This window comes from Tinamus guttatus, unplaced genomic scaffold, assembly GCF_059628265.1.
Source record: "Tinamus guttatus ecotype Peru unplaced genomic scaffold, ASM5962826v1 Tinamus_guttatus_pri_ptg000058l, whole genome shotgun sequence".
In the NCBI taxonomy this organism is placed as follows: domain Eukaryota; kingdom Metazoa; phylum Chordata; class Aves; order Tinamiformes; family Tinamidae; genus Tinamus; species Tinamus guttatus.
In genome coordinates, this window is record NW_028288592.1 from 3,954,558 (window position 1) to 3,977,188 (window position 22,631).

At 42.6% G+C, this 22,631-nt stretch overlaps 1 protein-coding gene across 5 annotated transcripts in view; it reads left to right on the forward strand.

The window, feature by feature from the left end:
- KLF12 (KLF transcription factor 12) overlaps positions 1 to 22,631 on the forward strand; it is a 222,765-nt gene that overhangs the window by 145,666 nt on the left and 54,468 nt on the right. For all 5 annotated transcript variants that reach the window (XM_088540293.1, XM_088540294.1, XM_088540295.1 and 2 more), the window contains 2 exons: positions 653 to 1,187; positions 13,080 to 13,215. In XM_088540293.1, the coding sequence (XP_088396419.1) occupies positions 653 to 1,187; positions 13,080 to 13,215 (671 nt within the window). The remainder of the gene's footprint in view (positions 1 to 652; positions 1,188 to 13,079; positions 13,216 to 22,631) is intronic.

Genomic DNA, 22,631 nt, shown 5'->3' on the forward strand with positions numbered 1-22,631 from the left:
GCAGCACCTTGTGGAAGGGAGGGTGGGCAGGATTGCAGAGGCTGCTGCACAGAGCAAGGGAGCGCTCGGGCTTGCTTTTGTGAGGCTGAATTACAGCAAGGAGACGAAGGAAAGACTGCTTAGTCTAGAAGAAGATAATTAAGTATTGGTATGGGAAAAAAAGATAAATAAGTAGAGTATTGTCTTCAAGCATGCCGAAATCTTTTAGGAAGACGGCGGTAACTGTTTTCTTTTTGTGTCCATTGGAGGGGTCACAAGAGAGTAACAGTGTGGATTAAGGTTAAATGTTAGAAAAAAGTATCTTCTGTCACTGTAAATAGTAGTTACATACTGGAGGAGATGAAGACATTTTTGCTGCAGAGTAGTGTAGAGAAACTTCTGAGATGGGTGATATTATGCAGGTTAATCCTGCTGCCTGAACATTGTTCTAGTAGTCTATATTGTATTTTAGTAGTCTGGATTCATAGACTTACATGTCTGTGATTTGTATCATGATTTCACCTTTAAACCATGAACAGACACGAACAGCAGGAAAAGAAATCCTGTGGCTTTCAGAACCAAACTGCATGATCAGTGTGTGTCAGCAAGGAGTGTGTAGGTGTTCTTTAGTCACATCTGTAACTAAAAATATGTTCTTTTGTCTTCCCAACAGTCTCCAAACGTCCACAACTACCCAGATATGGAAGCTGTACCCTTGTTGCTAAATAACATGAAGGCAGACCCTCCAGAGGATTCGTTGTCTACAGACCATTTCCAAACACAGACTGAACCAGTGGACTTGTCAATAAACAAAGCCAGGTCATCCCCTACAGCAGCTTCATCTTCGCCAGTCTCCATAACAGCATCAGACTCCTCCCCTTCTTCTACTTCTTCTTCTAGTCGGCCAGCTTCATCCCCCACAGTGATAACATCTGTATCTTCAGCAGCATCTGTACCATCAGTATTAACTCCAGGTCCCCTTGTGGCCTCTGCATCTGGTGCTGGAGGCCAGCAGTTTTTGCACATTATCCACCCTGTACCTCCCTCAAGCCCCATGAACTTGCAGTCCAACAAAATGAGTCACGTGCACCGTATACCGGTGGTCGTACAGTCGGTACCTGTTGTCTACACAGCTGTGAGGTCACCTGGGAATATGAACAACACTATAGTAGTACCACTGTTGGAGGATGGGAGGAGCCACGTCAAAGGTAAGGTGGAAGTGGTTTTATACGTCTTGAGCGTCTCCAAAACCATGCTTGTATGAAGCAAGTGCAATTTGCTTGTAGTGCTGTTAATTTACAAACTTGTTATTTCATTTGCTGCAAATACATCTGATTTTCATTGTTGTGGGTAACCTTTAAAAATCTTGTCCCAGATGCTCTTTAAAAGAAAAAAAAACCCAAAGATTTCAGGATGCTCAGAGCACTAAGGGCAAATCTTGTCCTGAGATGAAGAGTTCCTCTCCAGAAGCTGAAAAAATAGGAGAACAGAATAATGGTATATATTAAGGTTCATAGGTGAACATGGAAATCTCACAAGGCGGTGCAGATTTCAAAAGAAGAGACAGAGTAAGGGAAGAAGGAGTCAGAGAACTGGATTCCACACAAGAGTAAATACTCGCCGGGCTGTAGGAACATGGGAAGAAAAGGCTTTCTGAACCACGATGGGTAGCAGCTGTGCAGAGTTAGGTTTCCTTACACTCAAGGAGTGGCCGTGAGATGTTTTGAATTAGGTTTCTTCTTCGAGGTTAGGCAGTAGAAGGGAAGGAAGCCACACAGAGTGTGTGTGGAGGAAATGAGTTCTGCAGTCACAGGAACCTGGGAGGCCGCGGAGGTGTGACGGGAGACAGAGAGTACGTGCCAGAAGGGCAGATAGGCTCTTGGGGAGGTGTCCAAGGAACACAAAAAATGGGTGGATAGCAAGAAAAAGTGAAAAAAAGTATTAACTATGCTAGCTACCAACAGAGCAAAATATGGTTAGGGATGGTGACGTGATGGGTGGAGGATGAAAAGAGAAAATGTCATACTTTGAAAAATGCTCCTTTAAAAAGGAGACATTAGCGAAAGTAGCGGGGACATGGGAATGACAGAGACTCACTGCAGGGTTCTTGGTGTATGGATGAATAAATAACAGCTATTCCTCTGGCAAAGTGAGATAGTGCTGCTGGGAAGGGAGGGTAGTGACAGATAACCTCCCTTTTGGGCCTTACGAGACTAAAAGGTATCCAAACATCTCTTGGGTGCCTAATTGCGTAACGAATAGATCTCTACAGTTAAAAGACTTTTGTTTTTCCTTCAACTCTCATGTCTGATTTTGGTGTACGGTGACTGTATTTAGCTACAGGGATGAGTCATTCTGGTGTTTAATCGTATCGTGCTGTCCATAAATCCTTGGTTGCCCCCTCCCATTCCCTGGGTACCCCAGCCTGCGTATGGAGTGTGTCCTCCTGACAGGGCTAGACCGCAGGAAACTAACCACAGCGGGTCTGGCTTTTGCTTTCGGCCTGGGAGTGACGGTTTAAGGCATTTTATTGCATTTCATACAGTGACATAATTGCAGGACCTTATGCCATTGCATTAAAAACCACCAATGAAAGCAGTGTGGTGCACCATGTTGTTGGAGAGGGAGCAGGGAGAAAGTCAGAGGTCTGCCCCTTAGAAATAGGGGTCTCTATTTTGATTTTGGGGCTTTCAGCTGCACCTAACTTTGAGCTCATCAGGTTTTTTTCCTGCTCGTTTTCTTTTCAAAGGTGCTAGCTGGCTTTGGTAATAGTCTCCTCTATGGGAAATACCTCCTGAGCTTGCAAAACTGGAATTTCACTGCCCTGGTTTCATCAACAAAATTCCAGAATTTAATGTGCTGCGGGGATTTCAGCCCGTGAGCTCCAGACTTCCCGAGCTGCCCTGACAATCTCTCCTTTGTGCTATTATTGGCAGAGATCATTAACCAGCTCTGCTGCACCTATTAACGTACAGCAACAGAAAAAGAAAGGATTAAGCTTTCTTTAATTTTTTTCTCTAATCAGTTGTACCCATTTTGCTATCACTAATTCTTTTGATACAAATGTTCAGGTTAATTTGAATAAATATAATAGAAGAATAACAGGCAAAAATTCCTTCTAGGTACTCACTCATCTTTTGTTAGCTTTTTACTGGCGTGTATTTTTCTTTTTTTAATATAAAACAATATAAATAATAAAATACAGGCATGTCGCATAAATTAACTGGTTAAAGGCATTTCATGCATGCACAAACTAACTTCCATTCAGTGACCAGCTAAAAAGCTGAAAACAAGAAATCAATTTCCTGGGATGGTAACAGGACACTGCTGTCAGATTGCACTGGTTGCTAATCCTCTGGGCAGCTGAAGGAGAAATGCAGATCCAGAATTATCTGAAGTCCTTACTTTCAGCTCCTATGTGAATGTTGATCATTCTCAGAAAGCAGAATGTAAGTATGCTGAGATACAGTCAATCCACAGCATCAGCAATGTTTGTTCCGTAATCCTTGGGCTTTTTCTGCTTTGGGTTTAAGTCAAACACCACATCAATGACATAGAGGGGTGGTTGGGAAGCATTTAAGCTTACCTAAGGTAAGTCTCTATCTAAATTGAATGAAATGTAGGTCTTTTCCCAAACAGAGATACATTCACTGCTAAAATTAGCCAAACTAGGTTAGACCAAAGTTCAGGACTATTTTTTGGTACTTCTAGTAGCAAATACTTACAGAAGAGTGCAAGAAATGGGAGATATATAAAGAGATTTTCCCCCTCTATTCCCTCCCCTTTCTCAGTTTTATCTTCCTCATACTAAATTTTCTCCTTTCTTCCAGGCTTGAGTACAAACATTTCATTTTTAATTTTACTGCAGAAACTTCTTCGCAGGCCGCCTCCATCTCCCTCCATCTTCCTGTCTGTTTAGAGGAGCCCAGTCCATCACAGGAACTATACAAACCATATTCCTCAGCAAAATTGCTTTCCTAATTGCTGCTTTCTAGAGAGTTTGAGCAAATATCTTTTTTTCATCATCTGTTTGAATTCTGTCTTACACTTCAGCACAAAAAAAAATCCTTATCTCTTCCTGTGTTTCCCACATCTTTCCTTTTTCTCTACTTTTCTGCATCTGCTTTTCAACCTCCAAATGTGTTGCTCGTTTCTGCTCTCTGTCCTTCTCTCTCATATATTTTACTTGGAAGTTTTCCCATTAAATCAAACTGAAAACCAGACGGGTTTGCAAAGAATTAGCCTCTGTATCCATGAGCTCTGGCAATATCCCACTGGATCCTGTGCCACACACTGCCCACCGTGCCCTGAGAGGGCCATCTGGAACCCTTGGTCATGCCATAAAAGCACCATTTTGTTAGTGTGAGGCTTGTGGCAAGGCAAAAGCCTCTCCAAACACTTGGTCTAGACCAAAGCCAGGATCAAAGCGGTACAGGAATTTATTAACAACACATAATGACCTGGTAATCATTAAACTAAGCATTCCGGATACAGCACTGCCCATTCACAGATTGTTACCAAACACCTACAAATTTCTAAACACTTTTCTGTAACTGGTCCCGAGAGGTTATGCTCCCAGTTACCTGCACAGCCCACCCCTCTGGCACCGTGTAGGGCCCTGCCAGGTGCCCCTCCATCCGCTGCTCCCAACGCCCCTGCATCCCAGAGCATTAAAATCCCATGAAAAACTGTTTCTCCTCATTTTTTGTCCCCATTCAGTAATGGTGTATACTGCTAAAAGATATAATTACAGGCACTGCAGGTAGCAACACCTGTAGGTAAGGTTGCTTGACAGTTTCCATTAAAACCTTATTTTCAGTTGCTCGAAGTTGGTCTATATGCTAACTATTTAAGCAAACTTTTTCCATGTCACATGACTGCCTCAGGTTCATCTTTTTTTTCTTTTTATTTGCAAGGAAAGTTTTAAGGAAAACTATTCTGTTCTTCCTCAGACTGAGAATAGAGAAAAAGGTAGCATTTTCCATGATGAAAAATTCATTCCATTCATTTTTTGGTGCCAAACTCTAGAACCTCTGTGCTTTGATGCCATGAACCTCAAGTTTGGTTTGGGCTGTTGTCTTCTTTTTTTTTTTTTTTTTAACCTTCCTAAGCATTTGCAGAAACTTGGCCAACGTAGGAGGTCTGCATAAAATCTGAATCCCCTTAAGGGGAGGTAAGTGGAGGGTAAAACATGAAAATCCTACATGAGGAAAGGCGATGAGAAGTTTGCACAGGAGGTGGGAATGGGCTGGGCAGTGGGGAGAGCAGCAAGGATAAACACGGGATGAAGGGGAAGGAGAACAAGGGCAGGAGTTGGGAGCAGCCTTTGTGGATGGGAACGCGTTCAGGAGGAAAGGCAGGAAAGGAGGGGAGGCAGGAATGGTGAAAAACAAGAGTGACAAGAGGATTATAGGAAAGAGGTTGAGGCAGAATTTTTTGGGTAATGGAGCAAGGAGACTTCTATAGACAAAAGCAAAAAGACCTGGCATGGAAGGAACAAGTTCCCATGTTAGCTCTGGTGCTGTTACCCTGAGTTTTTCCCTTGCTTTGCTTTCAGATGATATCCATGAATCCATGCAAATCATGTCCCTCTAGTGGCAGATTTCGTAAGAGGTGATGTCCCCGGTAGCTGTTCTCCCTAGCTCGGAGCTGCTGTCAGACCAAGGGCGTTTTAGAAGCTCCACCCTGGTGACGGCACACCACCGACTTGTGCAACTCGCTCTTTCTGGTTTCTTGGGGAGGTTGGCTTTCTTTTCACTACTACATATTTTTAAGTGTTCTTTTTTTTAAGTGTTCAGAAAATAAAAACAGTTGCAAATCAAGAAATCAGAGCATTAAAGATTTAAATTTGCCAGCTGGACTTCAGTTTGCTGCCCAGGAACATAAACCTTGCAATGCTATCTGTAATATTGTCAGGGACTATTTTCATGGTACCCTGCTTGCATATTTACCCAGCAGAAATGCCTGGATTGCATCTTTTTACAGTTTGTGCATTCCATATTCCTAATTGTGGATATATATTAATGAGCTGTAAATGCAGTACTCATTGCTACAGATATTTTGGGGATTTAAAACAGGTTTTACTAGTAGATGAAGTTACTCACTGCTGTACTTTTAAAACATAGATTTTATTTCTGCCTACTGTAATGCCTGTTTATTCCATAGAAGTAAATGTAATTTGTAGTACAAAGCTAGAAATTTAAGAACCAACCCATATGTTTGAAGATCAGATTTTATGGTCTGCTTGGATAAATTATGTTATGGAAGAAAGGCTTAATTAAAACCAGTACTATTGCCTTTTCATTTCATGTGAAATGATTAGCCTTTCTACATTTTAGCAAGTCATTTTGGATTAAATTCCATTAGGACGGAGAGTCTCCAGTTCAGCTGTAATTTCTGGCTCCTCCACACAAAGATCTTTGGGAGCTGTAAATACATATTCCAACCAGTCTACCTACCCGCTAAAATGCTTGTAAGTTGGTCCCTCTCCCTCTGCTCCCTCAGCTTGACTGACAGAAATACAAGCGGTTCTCGGGAGCGCGGCCTGCGTTTCGGGAGCCACCTGTGTCACTGCAGATAGTCCTGGCTTTATGGACTGGTGTGAATAGTAGCGTTCACCAGAATGGAGAGTGAAAATACAGGCTGGAGATACTCTGCTTCTTGAAATGGAGGAAAAAGTTGTTTAAAACTAAATAACTGGGAATGAGTATGAGGAGTCCCCGTGAATAGTCCTTTGCTTTCACCTCCAGAAAAGTCACACCGAGTGACTTAGTAATGTCAAGGTTTGGTTTCCTCTTATGCTTACTGATTCATTGTAGAAGAACAAACTCTCTAAGATTTATTGACAACAAATTTATCATCATACATGTTGCTAACTAGCAACAGCCTTGGGGAAGGAAATCAGGTATTGCAGCTTTATTTTGAAGCCAAACCTACGGCGGATTAGGGAGGCCATTTCAACATCTTGAATCCTTACACCTATAGGAAGGTGTTGATTTCTTGCCTTCCACACCAAGAAGGCCCCTGCTCCTTTAGTTACATACTCAGAAGCATTTAGCTTTGACCTTTTTGCTTATCATACAAATTTGGATCCAGCTGAACACATGCATAAAACTTCTCATTTATTTAATCCCTGTGTTGGGTTTTGTTGTGACTTGGACCAATCTACTGAAAACTTCCTGATGTATAAAACACCTCTAGACTGTTGAAATTTGTTAGTTACAATCTCTCAATACTTTGTAGTGACTACATGATATTTTATTTAATATTTAATGTATTCTGTTCTTATTCCTTCTGCATTATGTTTGGTGATGTAGCGTGTGTATATTGAATGCCCGCAGAGATTTAAATCTCAATAATTTCGGTAGTTCAGGTTTTGTGTAGATGAGGTCTCATGGTGTTCAGGCAGCTTAGAGTGAGAAAAGTCCTTTGTTTTGAAAAAATGATGTCGCATGTTTATGTACACAAGCCGATGACAGAGATACTTGTGCATATGTTATATCCATGCAATCACTTCACACCTATTCTTATTATGGGTTTATGGCAAATTATTTGATTGATGAAATAATTTTAAATATCGCCTTTGATTGGATCATAGCAATTAATATTCTCTGGTAGATTAGTTACACTATATTCAGTGCCCATTCCCATTCCCTGTGAACCATAGCTATGCTGGGTGCAGTTAGCTGTTCTGGCCATATAGTCCCATAAAATCTCTATAAAATCTGAAAACTGTGGAGTATGGGTAATCTTGCTATAAATTGTCATAAAAATTACCCTTGTAGACTCTATATTCTGACCATTAAGTTCATGGATATTGCTGCTTTGTACATAAAGTTTTATGAAATAATCGACCAATTCTGCTGCCCCTAGTAGACACCAAGCTGTTTCGCTTGAAAATCCGATAGGTGAACTCAGAGCTTTTTCCAAAGCATAAAGTGCTTATAATGAACTTTAAATGGCAAGAAAAATGCCATATATATGCTTCATATAGTAAGTACCTGCTTACGAGGAGAAAATCATAAACGCCGTAATTCCCACAGTGAGGACATTTGTCACGTCTGTAAAGCACGGATTTGGTTTCCTGGAACAGCTGGCTAAAGCACGTTAGGTAAACCTGAGTGCAATCCTTAATCTCAGAGGGCTCCCTTTGAAACAGGTTGTGTACATCCAACGGGTTGCTTCCACTGTTGGAAATACGGAAGAGTGTTGGTGCCGCTCTCCTGGGTTCATTTTTTTTTATCAGGGTGTTTGAAACAGGACTACTTAAAACAAGAAAGAAGTCACTGTTGACCAGCAGTTTCCGACTTGCAATATTTCACATACTCACTCTGTCAGTCGCTAAATGGAGAGAGCAAAGTTACGTGGAGGGCCATGTTGTACACAGTGTCGCTTCATGAATTATTGGCTTTGATGAGGCTTGCTTTGGCTTCCTGTCTTCTCTTCCAAATTTGCCCATTGGGACCCTGGTGCCAAAATTTGTTTTCTTCAGCCTTATGGTTGCTCAGCAAGAAGTCCCTTTTGCATTAAATGCACAGATTGAAGGGAGACAGCATGAGAGCAAGCGAGGCCAAGCCATATTGGTTGTTTTCCTCTGTCAGGCACTTAGTGGCGTCCAGAAATTCTTGCTCCTTTCCCCCCAGTTAAGGCGCAGCTGACACACACCCCGAGGAGACTCGCTCTCCTCCTCTTCCTCCTCCTCCTCCTCTTCCTCTTCTTCTCCCCGCTGAGGAGCAGAGGTGCCCGTGCAGCCTCCTGTCCCCCTGGCTCATGTTGGCGAAGGGGCTCGCGGCGCTCGGAGGGAGGGAGCCCACAGCACCCGGACGAGGCTGTGAGCCTTTCCCGTGGGCCCTGTGGGGCATGTGGATTTTCCATTGAGGTGCCTGGGCAGTTTATGTTTCATTAGGTTCAAGCCACTTCTTTCCCAGTATTTCTGGCCCCATTCTGGCGTGTTGTGTTGAAACATGGGTGCTGTGTCATCTTCGTAAGCGTATTCTCCAGTGGCAGCGTTGTGGGAGTTTGGCTGCAGATGCCACTTTGTCACTGCAGCCTTGCCCCTCTCCACACACACACCCCCATGAGCAGCAGTGACGGTGACATTTCCATACATGTAAATATTGGGGGGTGAGTGGGTAGGGGGTTTCCCGATCTTAATGAGGGATAATGCGAAAAGACGGTTATTTACAATGAGAGATAGTTTTATTTTTGTACTTTGAGACATTTCTTTTTATGTGCCAGAGGCTTCAGCATTTCAGGATGCTGAAATTTTATTTTATTTCTCTGTTTTCACATCAGCAAGCATTGCCCCATAATGACTCATTGTTGACACTACAAGGCTTAGCTATAGAAAGAGGCAAAGCTACTCAGGATTGCTTAGGTTTCTCCTGCTCTTAAATATTTCATTTGTGTTAAAATGAAGAGACTTGGATTTGCTTTGAATGAAAGATAGTGTGTTGATATGAAATTATGACTGGCTGGTCTTAGTAAACCTACTGATGGGATTAATTTTCATCAGTTTCATGAAACTTGGTTTGGAAAGAAAAATCAGGGTGTGAGAGCTGAAAACCACCAGTGGTCATGGCACGTGGCCCTTCTCACCTATAGGAGGGCCCAGATTCAAACCACCTATTGCAGACACCAGCTTCAGGGATTTTGGTGGTGCCTGTCCTTAACCAACCAGCCCAGAGCACTTGACTTGGGTCTCTCTCAATGTCCCTAAATGAGCAAAGGGATTAGGAAGTTTCAGGGAGGAACTGGCCTCTCTTCATTATTTCTCTTTGGAGCTCAGGCCAGTTCATTGCTCCTAAATACTAATGGGAAACAACAGACATATAAGCATGCCCAGCGTGATTCCCAAATCAAAATATCAAGTGTCATTTTGTGACGAGAGCACAGAGCACCGTATGGTGGTTAATCCTGTACCATGCCTGCAGTCATGGAGCTCTGTGACAGGGCCCCTGGCATCAGGCAGTGCCCCTTAGGAGCTCGTTACACCGGTTTAAATGCATTTGAGAAGGGGCAGTTTTGTCCCAAGAAGGTGGATCAGGTATTGCCTGGCTGCCGCAGCCAGCATAAATCGTAAAGCCAAAGAACAGTTACATTGTGCTGAAGCTATTTAAACAGAAATAGCAACAAGCCTATGTCTGATCCAGATCAGTTTTTTGCTGCTGGCAAGTGGCAGCTGGCAGATGCAGGATTCCTGAGGACAGACCGCGTTGTGGAGCATTTAAAGGCTTGCCTGCGTTTTAACACAAGGCCCTTTTTTGCCCATTTTGACTCAAAAAAAGCTCAAGAAGCGAATTCACTTGTACACCTAAAACAAAACACTTAGGTAGAGCGAGGTAGAGTTGGTCGTGGATATGTACCGGTGCCAGGAGCAGTCCCCGGTGGCGTGCGGTGAGAAGGAGCCCTGCTTCCTGCAGACCTCCTGGCATCATCCCCGGCTCCCAGCCCTGCCATCATGCAGATTGCTTCTCAAATCCTGCTGGAGGAGAGCATTTTTGTCCCACCAGGGCAGTCTCTAGCTTGTTCCTCAGCTCTTGCCTCACCCTAGCTTCACAAAACCTCTAAATACCCCTCAGTCAGACTAATCTTGCCTTTGAAAGGGAGTAGCAAGGGCGAGAAAGCCAGCTCGCTTTAAGGCGGATCATTATTAACTAATTGGATTACAAGATCTATCTGCCTGCGATAGGAGGAGACTGGATTCAGTGACCTGGCCACATGCCTTCCTGTCCTGAGGTCCCAAGTTCAAGGAGAAGCTTGAGAAGTCACCAGAGCAAAGCAGGGTGCAGGGGAGGCTAAAAGGCACAGGTACATCTTGTGGGCGCCCCTCCACCTCTCTTGTCCTCCCTTATGCATTTGCCCTCCGCTTTTCTCCTCTCTCATTTGCAGAATTATCATCTCTGACCTGCATCTCTACATGTAGGGTTGTGGGAAGGCGGAGACTGATCAGGAGGTCACAAGTCGGAAAGGGGACAAAAAAAGATGTATGTGTGGCCTGACAATAAAAAATGATGGAATAAGCCCTGGTTCATTCTCCAGTTTACTTCTCATCTTTAATTAGGTCCATTGCAAGTATACAACAAAGAGTGCCCTTGAATTCCCTGCTATTGAATTCCTCCCACAAGGTATTTGTGTTTTTAACGTTCTGTTCTTACCACACTGCTCTCAGTGTCCTCCACCGTAGGCTTATAGGGAGACACATGGTGGCCCCAGCACCAAATTGTGTTTAGTTGCAAAAGCACAGCCCTGTGGACAACTTTGTGGCTAGGTTATGGTGTTTTTACATGCATTTTTATCTTTTGGGTTTGGAGTCCTTAAGACATTTTTTTCTGTGATATTTTCAAGCACCTGTATTGCCCTGACTAAAACCAACCAATTTTAACATATCCAAGAATGTTCAGCTTATCATATTCCTCGAAAAATTAAAAAGAGCAACAAATATCATAGGATTCTCAATAATACCCGAAGAGTTGGTAATCTGTAATAGTAATGATGCGTCTTAAAGGAACAAAAAAGGACATACACATTTATAACTGTTCTTTTTATGTGGGCATATTCGTGGTTATGTGATCAAGGTTGGTGTATAATAACTGTATTATTAACTAAATTATTTAACAAATTTTTCTGCTTTAAATTATGTTTCAGTTTAAACACCAAGAAAGTTTCTGACCTAGCTAATTAAAACTTTTACCATAGTGCAAATCAGATGAAGCCACATTCAGTGCTGAATATCATTTACTCATTTCTGTTACAATTTTTTTTTTATGTAAATATTAGCTTTTGGGAAAAAAATCACTTGTAGCAGCATTAAAATATTAGATATAAATATGTAATTTCTTGTAACAAGATTCAATTTAAGAAAAAATGCACAAGTAGTGAAATAATTAGTAATTAACTCATATGTAAAGTTGCTCTTAATGAATTAGCATTATTTGGGATTAAGGTGTCCTCAGAAGTAGCCCTTCTTTGCAGTAGTTTTCTCTGTACATAAATAAGCTGAATAGATAGTTCAGCTGCTTTAAAATCAAATATTAGACATGTAGTACATACTGTCTTACATAAGTTGTGATTTTAAGAAGCATGATTGGAATGATGCTTATTCTGCCTAAAGGAGCTAAAAGTTTCAATAATTTCTGTGTTGCTACACATCTGTCTCAGTGCAGTAGTGCTTGTGAGGAATCCTTGCTTTGCTAAGAAGGTGTTTTCTTTACCATGCATGAAATACAAACAAGAAATCAAGGTGGCCAGTATTACTGAGGTACCTGAGCTGCATGAATGGAAAGCTGATGGAAGAAGCACTGTACTTGTGTGAAGCTGCTATGCTTCCTGCTGGGGTTGGTGCATTTGCTTATTAAATGGACAGTATTTTCAATTTTCATTCATCAGGCGTTCCTTGATCTTCAGCTGTCAGTAAGAGCTGAGACCACATGGCGTTTACAAACCTTCTGACATAAAAGGATGGAACTAAGTTCACCCAGCATGAGTCACCCCAAAATTAGTTGTCTGTTTGAAGTTACTTGTAGAGATTTTGCTATGTGCAGTATGGAGAAAAGGCATCTTCTAGGATTAACGCTGCTGTTGAACTGAGTCAGGAGTCCAGACAACTGACCTGTCTCAGACGCCCGGCTCCTGACTGACTGAGGCTAGTGAGTGCCAACCTGCTACCTCCAGATCTACGGCCAGAGTCAAAGATTGCTTTTGAAATTTTACTGTAAAATTTACTTTAAAATTGCTATGTTGTTTAAAGCGATGCTCCCCGTTCTGTCTTCTTGCCTTTCTAAGACAGCCAAAATAATGAACTCAGGAGTATAATGAGTTTTTGATAAATGCTGTATAAGTAGTTTTATTGCAGTGGTTCGAGCCCCAGAATGCATTTGCATGGTGCGTGCGTATCGACGCTTTTGCATGCAGTTGGGAATGTTTGTGTTTATCTGCAGTACCACTAGATGACTTTGCAAATCCATCATCTGATTTGTGAGCCTAGGAGAAAACTGTGCCATCCCGTATAAGCGAATAGATGTGTTGTACACCCTAATGTTGTTCTGGGACGAGATTAATTTCAGCACACTCATATTAATCCATTATATGTCTCTTTCCAGCACAAATGGACCCCCGAGGCCTATCTCCCAGACAAATTAAAAGTGACAGTGATGATGACGACCTGCCAAATGTGACCTTAGATAGTGTTAATGAAACTGGATCTACAGCGCTCTCCATAGCCAGAGCAGTACAAGAGTAAGTATCACATTCGCAGAGCGAGATGAGTATTGCCAAGGTGTTCGCTGGCTGATGGAAACGTCAGCTGCTCTGCAGAGGTGTCACCCAGCATCTCTTCTTTAGCTTCATTCCCCTTAGGAAGAGACCACGGGCTCTCTCCCCTCTCATTCCCTTCCCATGTCTTTCTCTCCTCCCTGACTGTTAGCTGAAGTTTCGAAGAAAAGTCAGTCCTTCCCCTTTCTTTACTGGCAAATTTTGCAGGGTTTATATTTTCCACAAAGGGAGATTGTGTTAGGCTTTTCGCTTGAAGAAATTGAAGCTTTTTCCTGACTGAGGGAAGCATCAAGAAGTTTCTTCGAGTTGCTGTCAAATAGGAGCTCCCCACATCTTTCCTGAAGAGTAGCATAATTGAAAGGAAATTAGCAAAGGACTTTGTACAGTTTTTCTATTGCTGTTATTTTTCTCTGTACTTATTCTCCAATACATTATTAGCTTAGCTTTTCTATTATTTTGTTTTTTAAAAAAGAAAAGCATTATGAACATTAGTAATTCTATAGATGCATGTTTGCCCAATCGCTGTAGCAGCTGGAAGGGAACCAACTGTGAGGTAAATAAGTATTAATATCGTCATTTTGTAGGTGAGGAAAATGAGGTTATGTGTAAAGGTCACCCTGTAAGTCTGAAGTAGAGCTGGAAATAGATGTAGAGCCTGGAGGCATTAAGCTTGTGCCAGGCTCACAAAACGTGCATTTATATGAGCGGTTCAAAATGTGGACATTCTGGACACTTTAATAAAAAGGAAGGGATATAAAAACAATTAGAGATTGTTATTATGTAACTTATTATAAGTGCATTTTACATGTCTTAACCTGATACCTTAAAGTGTTTGCTGTTTTTTTTTTGTTTGTTTTCTTTTCTTTTCCTGGCTACAAATAGCCAAGAGCACTGATGTTTCCATAGTGGTGCCCTGTTTGCTGAGAGAGAACTAAGCTGCATTTGAGGGAAAACTACTCTTTTCGCGCTAGTTAGGCAGCTGGGACACCGTTAATTCATTGTCCTCCTGAGCAATTCCTCACATTACACATTTCCCACCCCTCCAGAAGAGGAAAAAGAAGAATACTGTGGTCTTGTGTGAGGGAGAGCCTGCGATTTTGGTTCTGCTGTGCAGACCCCAAGAGTTGAGAGCCCCTCGGAGCCTCTGGCATCTCAGGGATGCTTTTCACCATCCACTCATTAATGCACCTCTGGTTCAGTGCCAAAATGATGAGCCCCAAACGTGTATTCCAGCTGGGCAGAGAGGGGGCTCTTTGTGGGCAAGCCAAGGTGTTAGCTCTCACTTTAACTCGTGAGCTTCAGTGTGACGATGGCAAAGGATGGAGAGGATTTTTCACTGGTGACAGCGTTGTTTGATTGACAGACCTAGGACATATTTTAAAAATGCTGTTTATAACACCAGAACCTAAAGTGCTAAGTATTTTTATTCTCAGTTTGTACCACACATAGTAAGTCAGAAAAAAAAAAGTGATTTTGAGCTAAGTAGTTCTATCTAACTAATGACAAGAGGAGGCAGAGGGAGCAAGCAGATACTTTTAATGCATGACTATTTATAAAATAATATATAAGATGTATTATTTTCTGTGATTGATATTGAATATTTACAGAATTGGTTAAAGCATTGTAATAATGCCTTCCACAATTTGTGAAGGAAAATGTGCTGAATATCACTTGGCTGGCTCTGGAGTTTAAGAATTAAGTTAAGAAATTTAATAATCTAACATCAACTCATCCTTGTTAGAGGTTTTATTTAAACAGTAATCTGTTAGTTTATTTGAAAAGCCTCATTAGGAAAATCTAATTTGACTCTGATCTGTGATTTGTCTTTTCTTTACTCTGCGCTCAGTCACAGATACTCCACGTACAGCTGCTGAGCTGAAAAGAAACATTAGCACCTTATACCAGCCCTGCTCAATCCATTTCATTCTTGGTCTATAGTGTCACAGAATCACAGAATGGCTGAGACTGGAAGGCACCTCTGGAGATCATCCAGTCCAACCTCCCTGCTCCAGCAGGGACACCAGGCAGAAGGTTGCATCATGCCTTATGGGCTCCATTCTGTATAATTTAGGTATCTGATAGGTACCTTAATACTAGCTATTTAGCAAAGCAGTCCACCTAAAATAAAAGGATGCGTTTGAAGGACAATCCTCATAGAGAAGGAAGTGCACTTGAAGCCATCCAAAGGGAGAGCCTGTGCACTTTACTTAAGCATCTAAACTTGGCAGACAGGAATTCCCTCTGAAGACACTGAAATGCATATACTGTGGTACTGAAATTCAGACATGCAGGGGCGTGCATAAAAGGACTGCAGTAAATCTTGAGTATAAGCTAAATGTCCGAGCTGGGCAGGCCGGACCTCGCAGTCTCTAAGATTGTCCCATCTAACCTGCTCTTGCTTAAGTGAGCTCATTAAGTTTTCCCTTGTGAATAGTTACGCAGTTAACAACAAAAAAAACAGCCTCTTTCTTACTGAAAAGGAATCTTGTCCTCTTAAGAAATAATGTCTTGGAAGTACAGCATGGCGCCTCCAAAAGCGTGGCAGCCTCCTCTGCCACCTGAGCTCTGAGAGTGCACAAGCACCGGAGCCCCCGGGGCCAGCGTGGGGCAGGCGAGGGCCCCGGGCCTTGTCTTGTGGACACCCTCGCGTTCTCCGCGTGGGGACTGTGGCCGTGGGGTCCAGCTGGCCCTGCAGACATCTGCAGCGCAGCCACCCGCGTCCCCGCGGGCCTCCTGCCACGTGCGGGGGCCGGTTCTTCTGACCTGAGCTGGATGTCTCACTTGGAGAGAGGGCCGAGCCCACGAGCACCTTCTCCTCGTCACTGAGTAGAGGCGACCGAGGCGGCTGTCCCAGCCCTATATGTCAGCACTGTGGGTCTCCAGTGTTGGATGAGAGGATAGGTCATCGTTTTGGATTCCTCTTCAGGAGTCGGCATGCCTAAAGGTTGAGACCAGTAGGTGCTTGCTGACTGCCCCCACATCTGTCTTCTTACAATCTAAATCTCCTAGGTGGGGTTGGCGACATCGAAGTTTTAACAGTAAGGTAAAGAGACTGACTTGTCAGTATTTTTTTTTTTTTAGTATATGAATATTTTAGGTTTGTTGTCTTGGAAATTACCCTTACATGGCTGAGTCACTGTTTGGAATGCCTGTATGAAACAGTGTTTTGCATGTCCTCTAAAAATGAATGTGTCTTCCTGTCTTGCTGCTTTGTTTCAGGTTCGATATAGTCTTGCATGAAAAGAAATCTTACCCCTGAAAATTAAGGCAATCAAATACCAAAAGTTGCATCTCCAGTATTAGTTCATATTTACTTGAATAGAATAGAGTTTACTTGAGTACTGGTAAAATAACCAAGTATGGCTGTTTCCTCATGCCTTCTTATATTGACTGAGCATCTTTCTAGTACTTCCTTTGGATAGATCTTCCTAGTCATTTTTCAGTTTCAGCAAAAACTCACTCAATAGTATAAAGTTATAAATAAAGTCATTATTTGAAAAAAAAATATTTCAGTGAATTTTCTTTATATGAAAGTGTTGCTCTATGGCAGTTAACTACTCACTGCTATATTATGGACTAAGAATAATATACTAATCTCTGATAGTTTGCTCTGGCTGATAATAAATTTTGCAGCAATATGCAACTTTTTTGAACTGTAAACAGCATCTCGTCTGCCACCTTTTTGTGGCATGTTCTACAGACTCGTTGTGACATAGCCCCCTGACAAGGCGGATCTGCTCCTGTGTGCCTCACGGCACCGTTGCCTGTTGCACAGCCGGAGTAGCGTCCTGCGCTCAGGGTCAGACCTCAGGTGTGCTGTAGAAGCACTTCTTTGTGCAGTCAGGGGAAGAGGAGCATCTCTCCACCCCGGCAAGAGCAGTAGAACTTTGTGAGGTCCCCCTTGGAGGCAGGATGCTGCGTCCTCAGCCTCACAGCCATCCCACCCCTGGGAAGCCCCCATGCAGCGGGGCTCAGGGTACCCCAGAGGCTTCCACCATGGGCACAGTAACGCGAGCCCTGAGCAAGGTGCTCGTCCCCATTAGCCAGCACAATAAAATGTTGTTGTTTTACAGTGGGCATCTCTGTTCCCCCTGAAAACGGACGACATACATACAGGATTTCCTACCTGCTGAGGCCAAGGACAGGATTGGGATTATTAGTATGAGCTTGTCATCAGTACTGTGGTAAAAGCCAAAGAGACAGAAACTCCTCTTTCTCTCTAAACTCTTTTCTATTATTTAGGCAACGTAGGTAATCCTACAAAGAATTAAAGAGCAGGGAACCCCTTTGATGAAGCATTTTTCTCTCGCTAATAGCAAAGAGAGTCAGCGCGCGTTGAAACTGGTGATGCCCAAGGTAGCTCGTGGGTTTTCTGGGATGATGGAGTGACAGAAAATTCACTGTGGAAATCCTTGTAGTTACAGGCGCGGTGAAGTCACAGAAAGCTGCTTTGGCATTTGGATGTGGCTGTGTTGACTCTTCCTTGCTGGGCACTTAACGGTGTGACATTGTGTCTAGGGGCTTCCTCTCAACCCCCTGCTCTTTGGATGTGTTATGTGATTGACATAATGATGCTAACGTGATCACCTTAATTTTTACATATATCTGATTTTTCATTACTGTGATACAGTGGAAGATAGTATTTACTACTGTACTAATGAGAAGGAAATTCCACAGCTGATAAATGACGTAACTACTGTACCAGCTTAGTATTAAACTAGTGTGTAGTTTTCAAGTCTGATTTTTTCTCCTTATTTCTCTTTTCTTCTGTCTCTTCATCTTCAATTTAAATCAATTTCTGTAACTGATTTTTATCTCTTGAAGCTTATAACTGTGTTCCTATCAGCTATTCATTTTCTGCACTTCTATTGACCATTTTCCTGCTTCAGTGCCAACCATTACTACCGCTGTGCTATTCATCATAGAGAACTTTCACCTCTTTTTTTTTTTTAATAGACAAAATACTTAGTCCTGAGTCTCCCAGAAACGTAAAAGTGAGAGGGTTTTGGCAGTATGTATGTGACCTTGCTTCTCATTCCTCTGGTATATCCAGGCCCTGTGAACAAGTGCTCATTTTAAAACTGGAACATGGTTGAATAGTGATTTTACAGATGGAGAATGAGTTGTGTTGGTCCAGAATTTCTCAATAAAACTTTATTTTTTTTTTCCTGGAAAACGCTGATTTGTCCAAAGCAAAATCAGGGATATGTATAAGTTTCATTTAGACTTTTGTCACAAAGATTTCCCATGTTAGGATGTGTTTTCTTGGTCAACCTAAGTCAGAGACCTTAGAAAAGAAGGTAGCATGGTTGTTACAGCAGCCGTGGGAGACCTGCACCCCACGCATGGGAAAAATTCACCCGGGAGGTGCCCACGCTCGCAGAAGGGTTTGTCATGGCACAGCTGGTCCTGCCATGGGGTTTCCCTCAGACTCCCAGGTTTTACAAACTGCATTGGCTGTTTTCCAGCTTTAAGGGAGAGAGAGGGCCTGTGCACGTGCGAGTGCAACACGCTGGTTAGGCAGAGCTTAGTAAGGACGGCGATCGTCTTTATGATGGGTGGTGTCCCCATTGTATGGTTATTTCTAGGATGCTCTTTGCTCTCGTTGTGTCTTATATTTTCATTTTAAAAAATGTTTCAGGTGTGTATCCTGTGGCAGAAGAGAAGGGGGTTGTGCACTGTAAAATACTCTGGGGTGAAATATGGCTAATTATCCAAGAGCACCATCAAGTCCACACGTTTATTTAGGGAACCTTTGGCTAGTGTCAGATTGTGCAGTTTGGACATCCCCTTCCAACAACATTTCTGTCTCATATTTTAAACTATCTAGAAGTTAGAGTTGAGTCTTTCGAGCTTCTAGGTCCAATCACCTCTTCTGCTGTGATCATCTGCCTTTTGAAGGTGCCTGATTTTGCCCAGGCAAATTAGCTTAGGAAGAATAACCAAGATTGGTGCAGTTACGTATGAAAAATCCCACTGTATGTGATAGCTTTTTAAGGCCACATTGAATGTCTGTGCCTCAAAAAGAAGCTGAACCCCTTACACCTAAACTTTGGGTCTATGCCACTACTGTAGTGTATGCTATCTTGTACCTTCAGGCACAAGTTTGGGTGCAGTTCAGGTACTGACTACTCTACTGCATTTACATGGCAATTTATAAACTTTCCTCTACAAGGATTGGATTTCTTGGAATCTGTCTGTGTGTAAAAATGAATATGCCTGAAGCAGTACAAAAGGCTTCTATTACAAGAGCATGAAAACCCTATATGTCTTTTCAGAATGGCTCTTCAGGCCCTAACTGTGAGTCTTAAATTCCAGTAGTGCATATGGATTGGTAAGAAGGAATTTGTTTGTTTGTTTTTTGTACAGGTAACATACTTTACAAGCCAAAATTAGTTTAATAATTTGGCAGGGTGAGCGATACCATCACAGGATGTCCTTCCGTGTCCGCGCAGGGAATGCAGAGCTTTGGTGTGGGAACGTGCGTGTGTGTTCCACAGAGCCACGTGCCAGGATGACAGATTTCCCACCAGCCAGGGGTCATTACGAGCGCTGCCAGGTGGACTGAAATTGTAAATCAGAAGCAGCTTGTACAGAGCAACGGACATAACTGCCCGTTTTGTAAGGATAGTATTGCTTAAATGACAGCGTGTGGGGAAATAGGAGCTTTGTCAAATTGTTCCCTCAAGAAAGCTAATTTTAAAAATAAAAATGCTTTTAGTGTGGTCTACACAAAATTATTTTTTCCTGTCTCTGGGTGTAACAGTAAATTACCAGTGACTGTTGAATAGATTAGGCTGGAGCAAGGAGACATTGCCATTTAGAAGATCTGTTCTTTAGAATCACTTGGAAGGGCTCAGCATTACAGTTCAACACATGTTTTACCTTATCATTACCCAGAGTAAAAAGACAGGAATTTCCTTTTAAGAGAAATATTTAAATTAAGTGTGAAATAAGATGGAAAGACTGAGGAGTCCTGGCTCTGTTAAAATCATAGGAGTTTTGCCATTAACTTCATCAAATCCAACAGTTAACCCTGAATCTGTAACAGAAGTCGAGATGCTAAAAACTAAACCCAATAAACCAAAAGTTGAAAAGGGAACCGAACACTTAGGCAGCTTCAGGAACCAGTTTGGAGCAGCAAGACAGGTATTTGTAACACCCACGAGTTCACAGGTACCTTTCTGTATGTCTCATTCGTTACCTTTATCCACTGCAATCAACATAAGCTTTCAAAGATACTGCTTCTCAGCTTCAGTTCAGCATCTATCCAAATGCAATTGCCTTATATAATTATCTTTCAAACATAGTTTAGATTCATTAATTAATTTTATCGTAGTCCAACAAGTGCCAATCATTTCAGGTTAGTTATCAAACTTGGCCGTTGTTACTTTAATTTCATTATTAAACGTGTTTCACACAAATGCGCCTTGGGATAAAATCCCTCAAAACAATAGAGTGTAATTCCTATAACACTTTTCAGAGTGCTTTGCCAATATTAACTAATTAAATTGTGTGGATCCCCCGTGTGTCCAAGAATCACCCGTATCGGCAGCGTGGTGCCTTGCTCAAGGCTGCGCTGCGGATACGGCTGGGATGGGACCGGGAACGTCCGCCCTCTGCTCCCGTGCTTGATCCTCGGTGGCTGCAGGGGGGAGCTGTAGCGCTCAGTGTTTCGGGATGTGAAATGCGTGTCCTCGGGGCGGGAGCGCTGCGTGGGGCCTTCACCAGCACCCACCGGCGTGGCCATCACGAGTGACACGATGGCAGCAGCGTGGGCCCTGCGTGGCAGAGGGTTTCCCTGTGGTTCATTATTGCTTTTTTTCTGTGTTTTGTTTCTAACTACGCACGGGAAGCAGCGGCAGAGCTGCTTGCACTGAGACATCCAGAGCGGTGGGGAGCACTCACGGGTGTGGGCTGGACAGCAGGACACCGCCAGGAAAAGCCACAGCAAAACCACCTCAGAGCTCTGCTACCTTGACGTACTGATAAGAAAAGGAAAGAGTGTTGTCCTCTGCTGTCACTTGAGCCAGAATTGATTCTTTTTTTTTTTGTCATTATCTAGATCAGATAAGTTTTTATCTATTCTTTTCCATAAGGCAATTCCTGTGATTTTGTGACAGACAAACATGTGGCACAATTAGTTCTTGCTAGCAGTGCTTATACTGATGTATGGAAAAATGCTTCCTGACTCTTCAGAGCAGTGCATGAGGAAGCACGGGAAAAAAGAATGTGTAGGCCACAAGTACATACAATGCATGTAAAGGAGAGCACTAGTAAGAGGAGGACACTGCTTGCTGAGTTATAATTAACTGAGCATGTGGATACAAGAATGTAAAAAAAAAAAAAAAATTAAAAAAAACTTTTTCTATTCTTCTTTTTCCTGCATAATAGGTAAAGATGGTCTTGGGTTTTCTCCTGTGTTGTTTCACTAACAGTGACTCTGCCATAGCCTCATCTCTCACAGCAAATTCTCTGCAAGCTGCAGATAAGGTGAAAGGAGTGGAAGGACTTGCCTGGGTGGTGGATACAGAAGAGGTGTTTGTGCTGAGCCCTAATGACAGAGGGGTGTCACTCTCTGTGTGGATGAGTCTGTGGACATGGGCAGTTATATTTCAGATACATTAAATAGGGAGTAACTGGGGCTTAAAGAAACCACACAGAAGATGTGTGGAGATGGTGTGGAGTGGGTTTCCTGGTGCTGAGGTCAGCTCTGTTGCAAACACTGTTCCTCCTGTGCTCTGCTTGTGGACGCTGCTTCAGGCAGACAGAGCCAGGGCTGTGGACGGAGCCTGAAAAATGAAATAATCTGGAAATGAGCAGAACCTGCAAGCAGGTGCAGAAAGGCTTATATTTATGGGCTTCTTGAAAGTCAGCAGGAGATTTGATCTTGTCAAAATATCTCCCTCAAGTATTTGCCTTGAAAATATTGTATTTAACAGAGGCCTGGGATAGTGCCTGATAAATCAGAGGTGCTCGTTGCTGTCAGGTAGACAGATTACTTCCTGCAGAAGTCACCCTGGCTTTCTCTGAGGAACTGATAGCCCCGGCATCCCCTTGTGATCAGCTGCCTATCAAGGCCAAAGAGCCAAACCATTTATAAATCAGTTAACAGGAAGAACTGAAATAATGACAACAAAATGCACAGAATTCTCCATCGTAAGTGTTCAAAAGCAGAGTAACAGGATGATGTTACATAATAAAGTGTTTGCTGAAGGTGCTTTATTCTCCTAAAGCAGATGATCCCCTTTGCACTCAGCATTTCCCCTTCCTCACTGCGTCGCCACTTCGTTTCCCTGAGATCCTAAACCACTGCTAACACACAGTGAAAATAAAATGTGGTTTTCCGCTTGCTCAAGAATGTATTCAAATCTTAATAG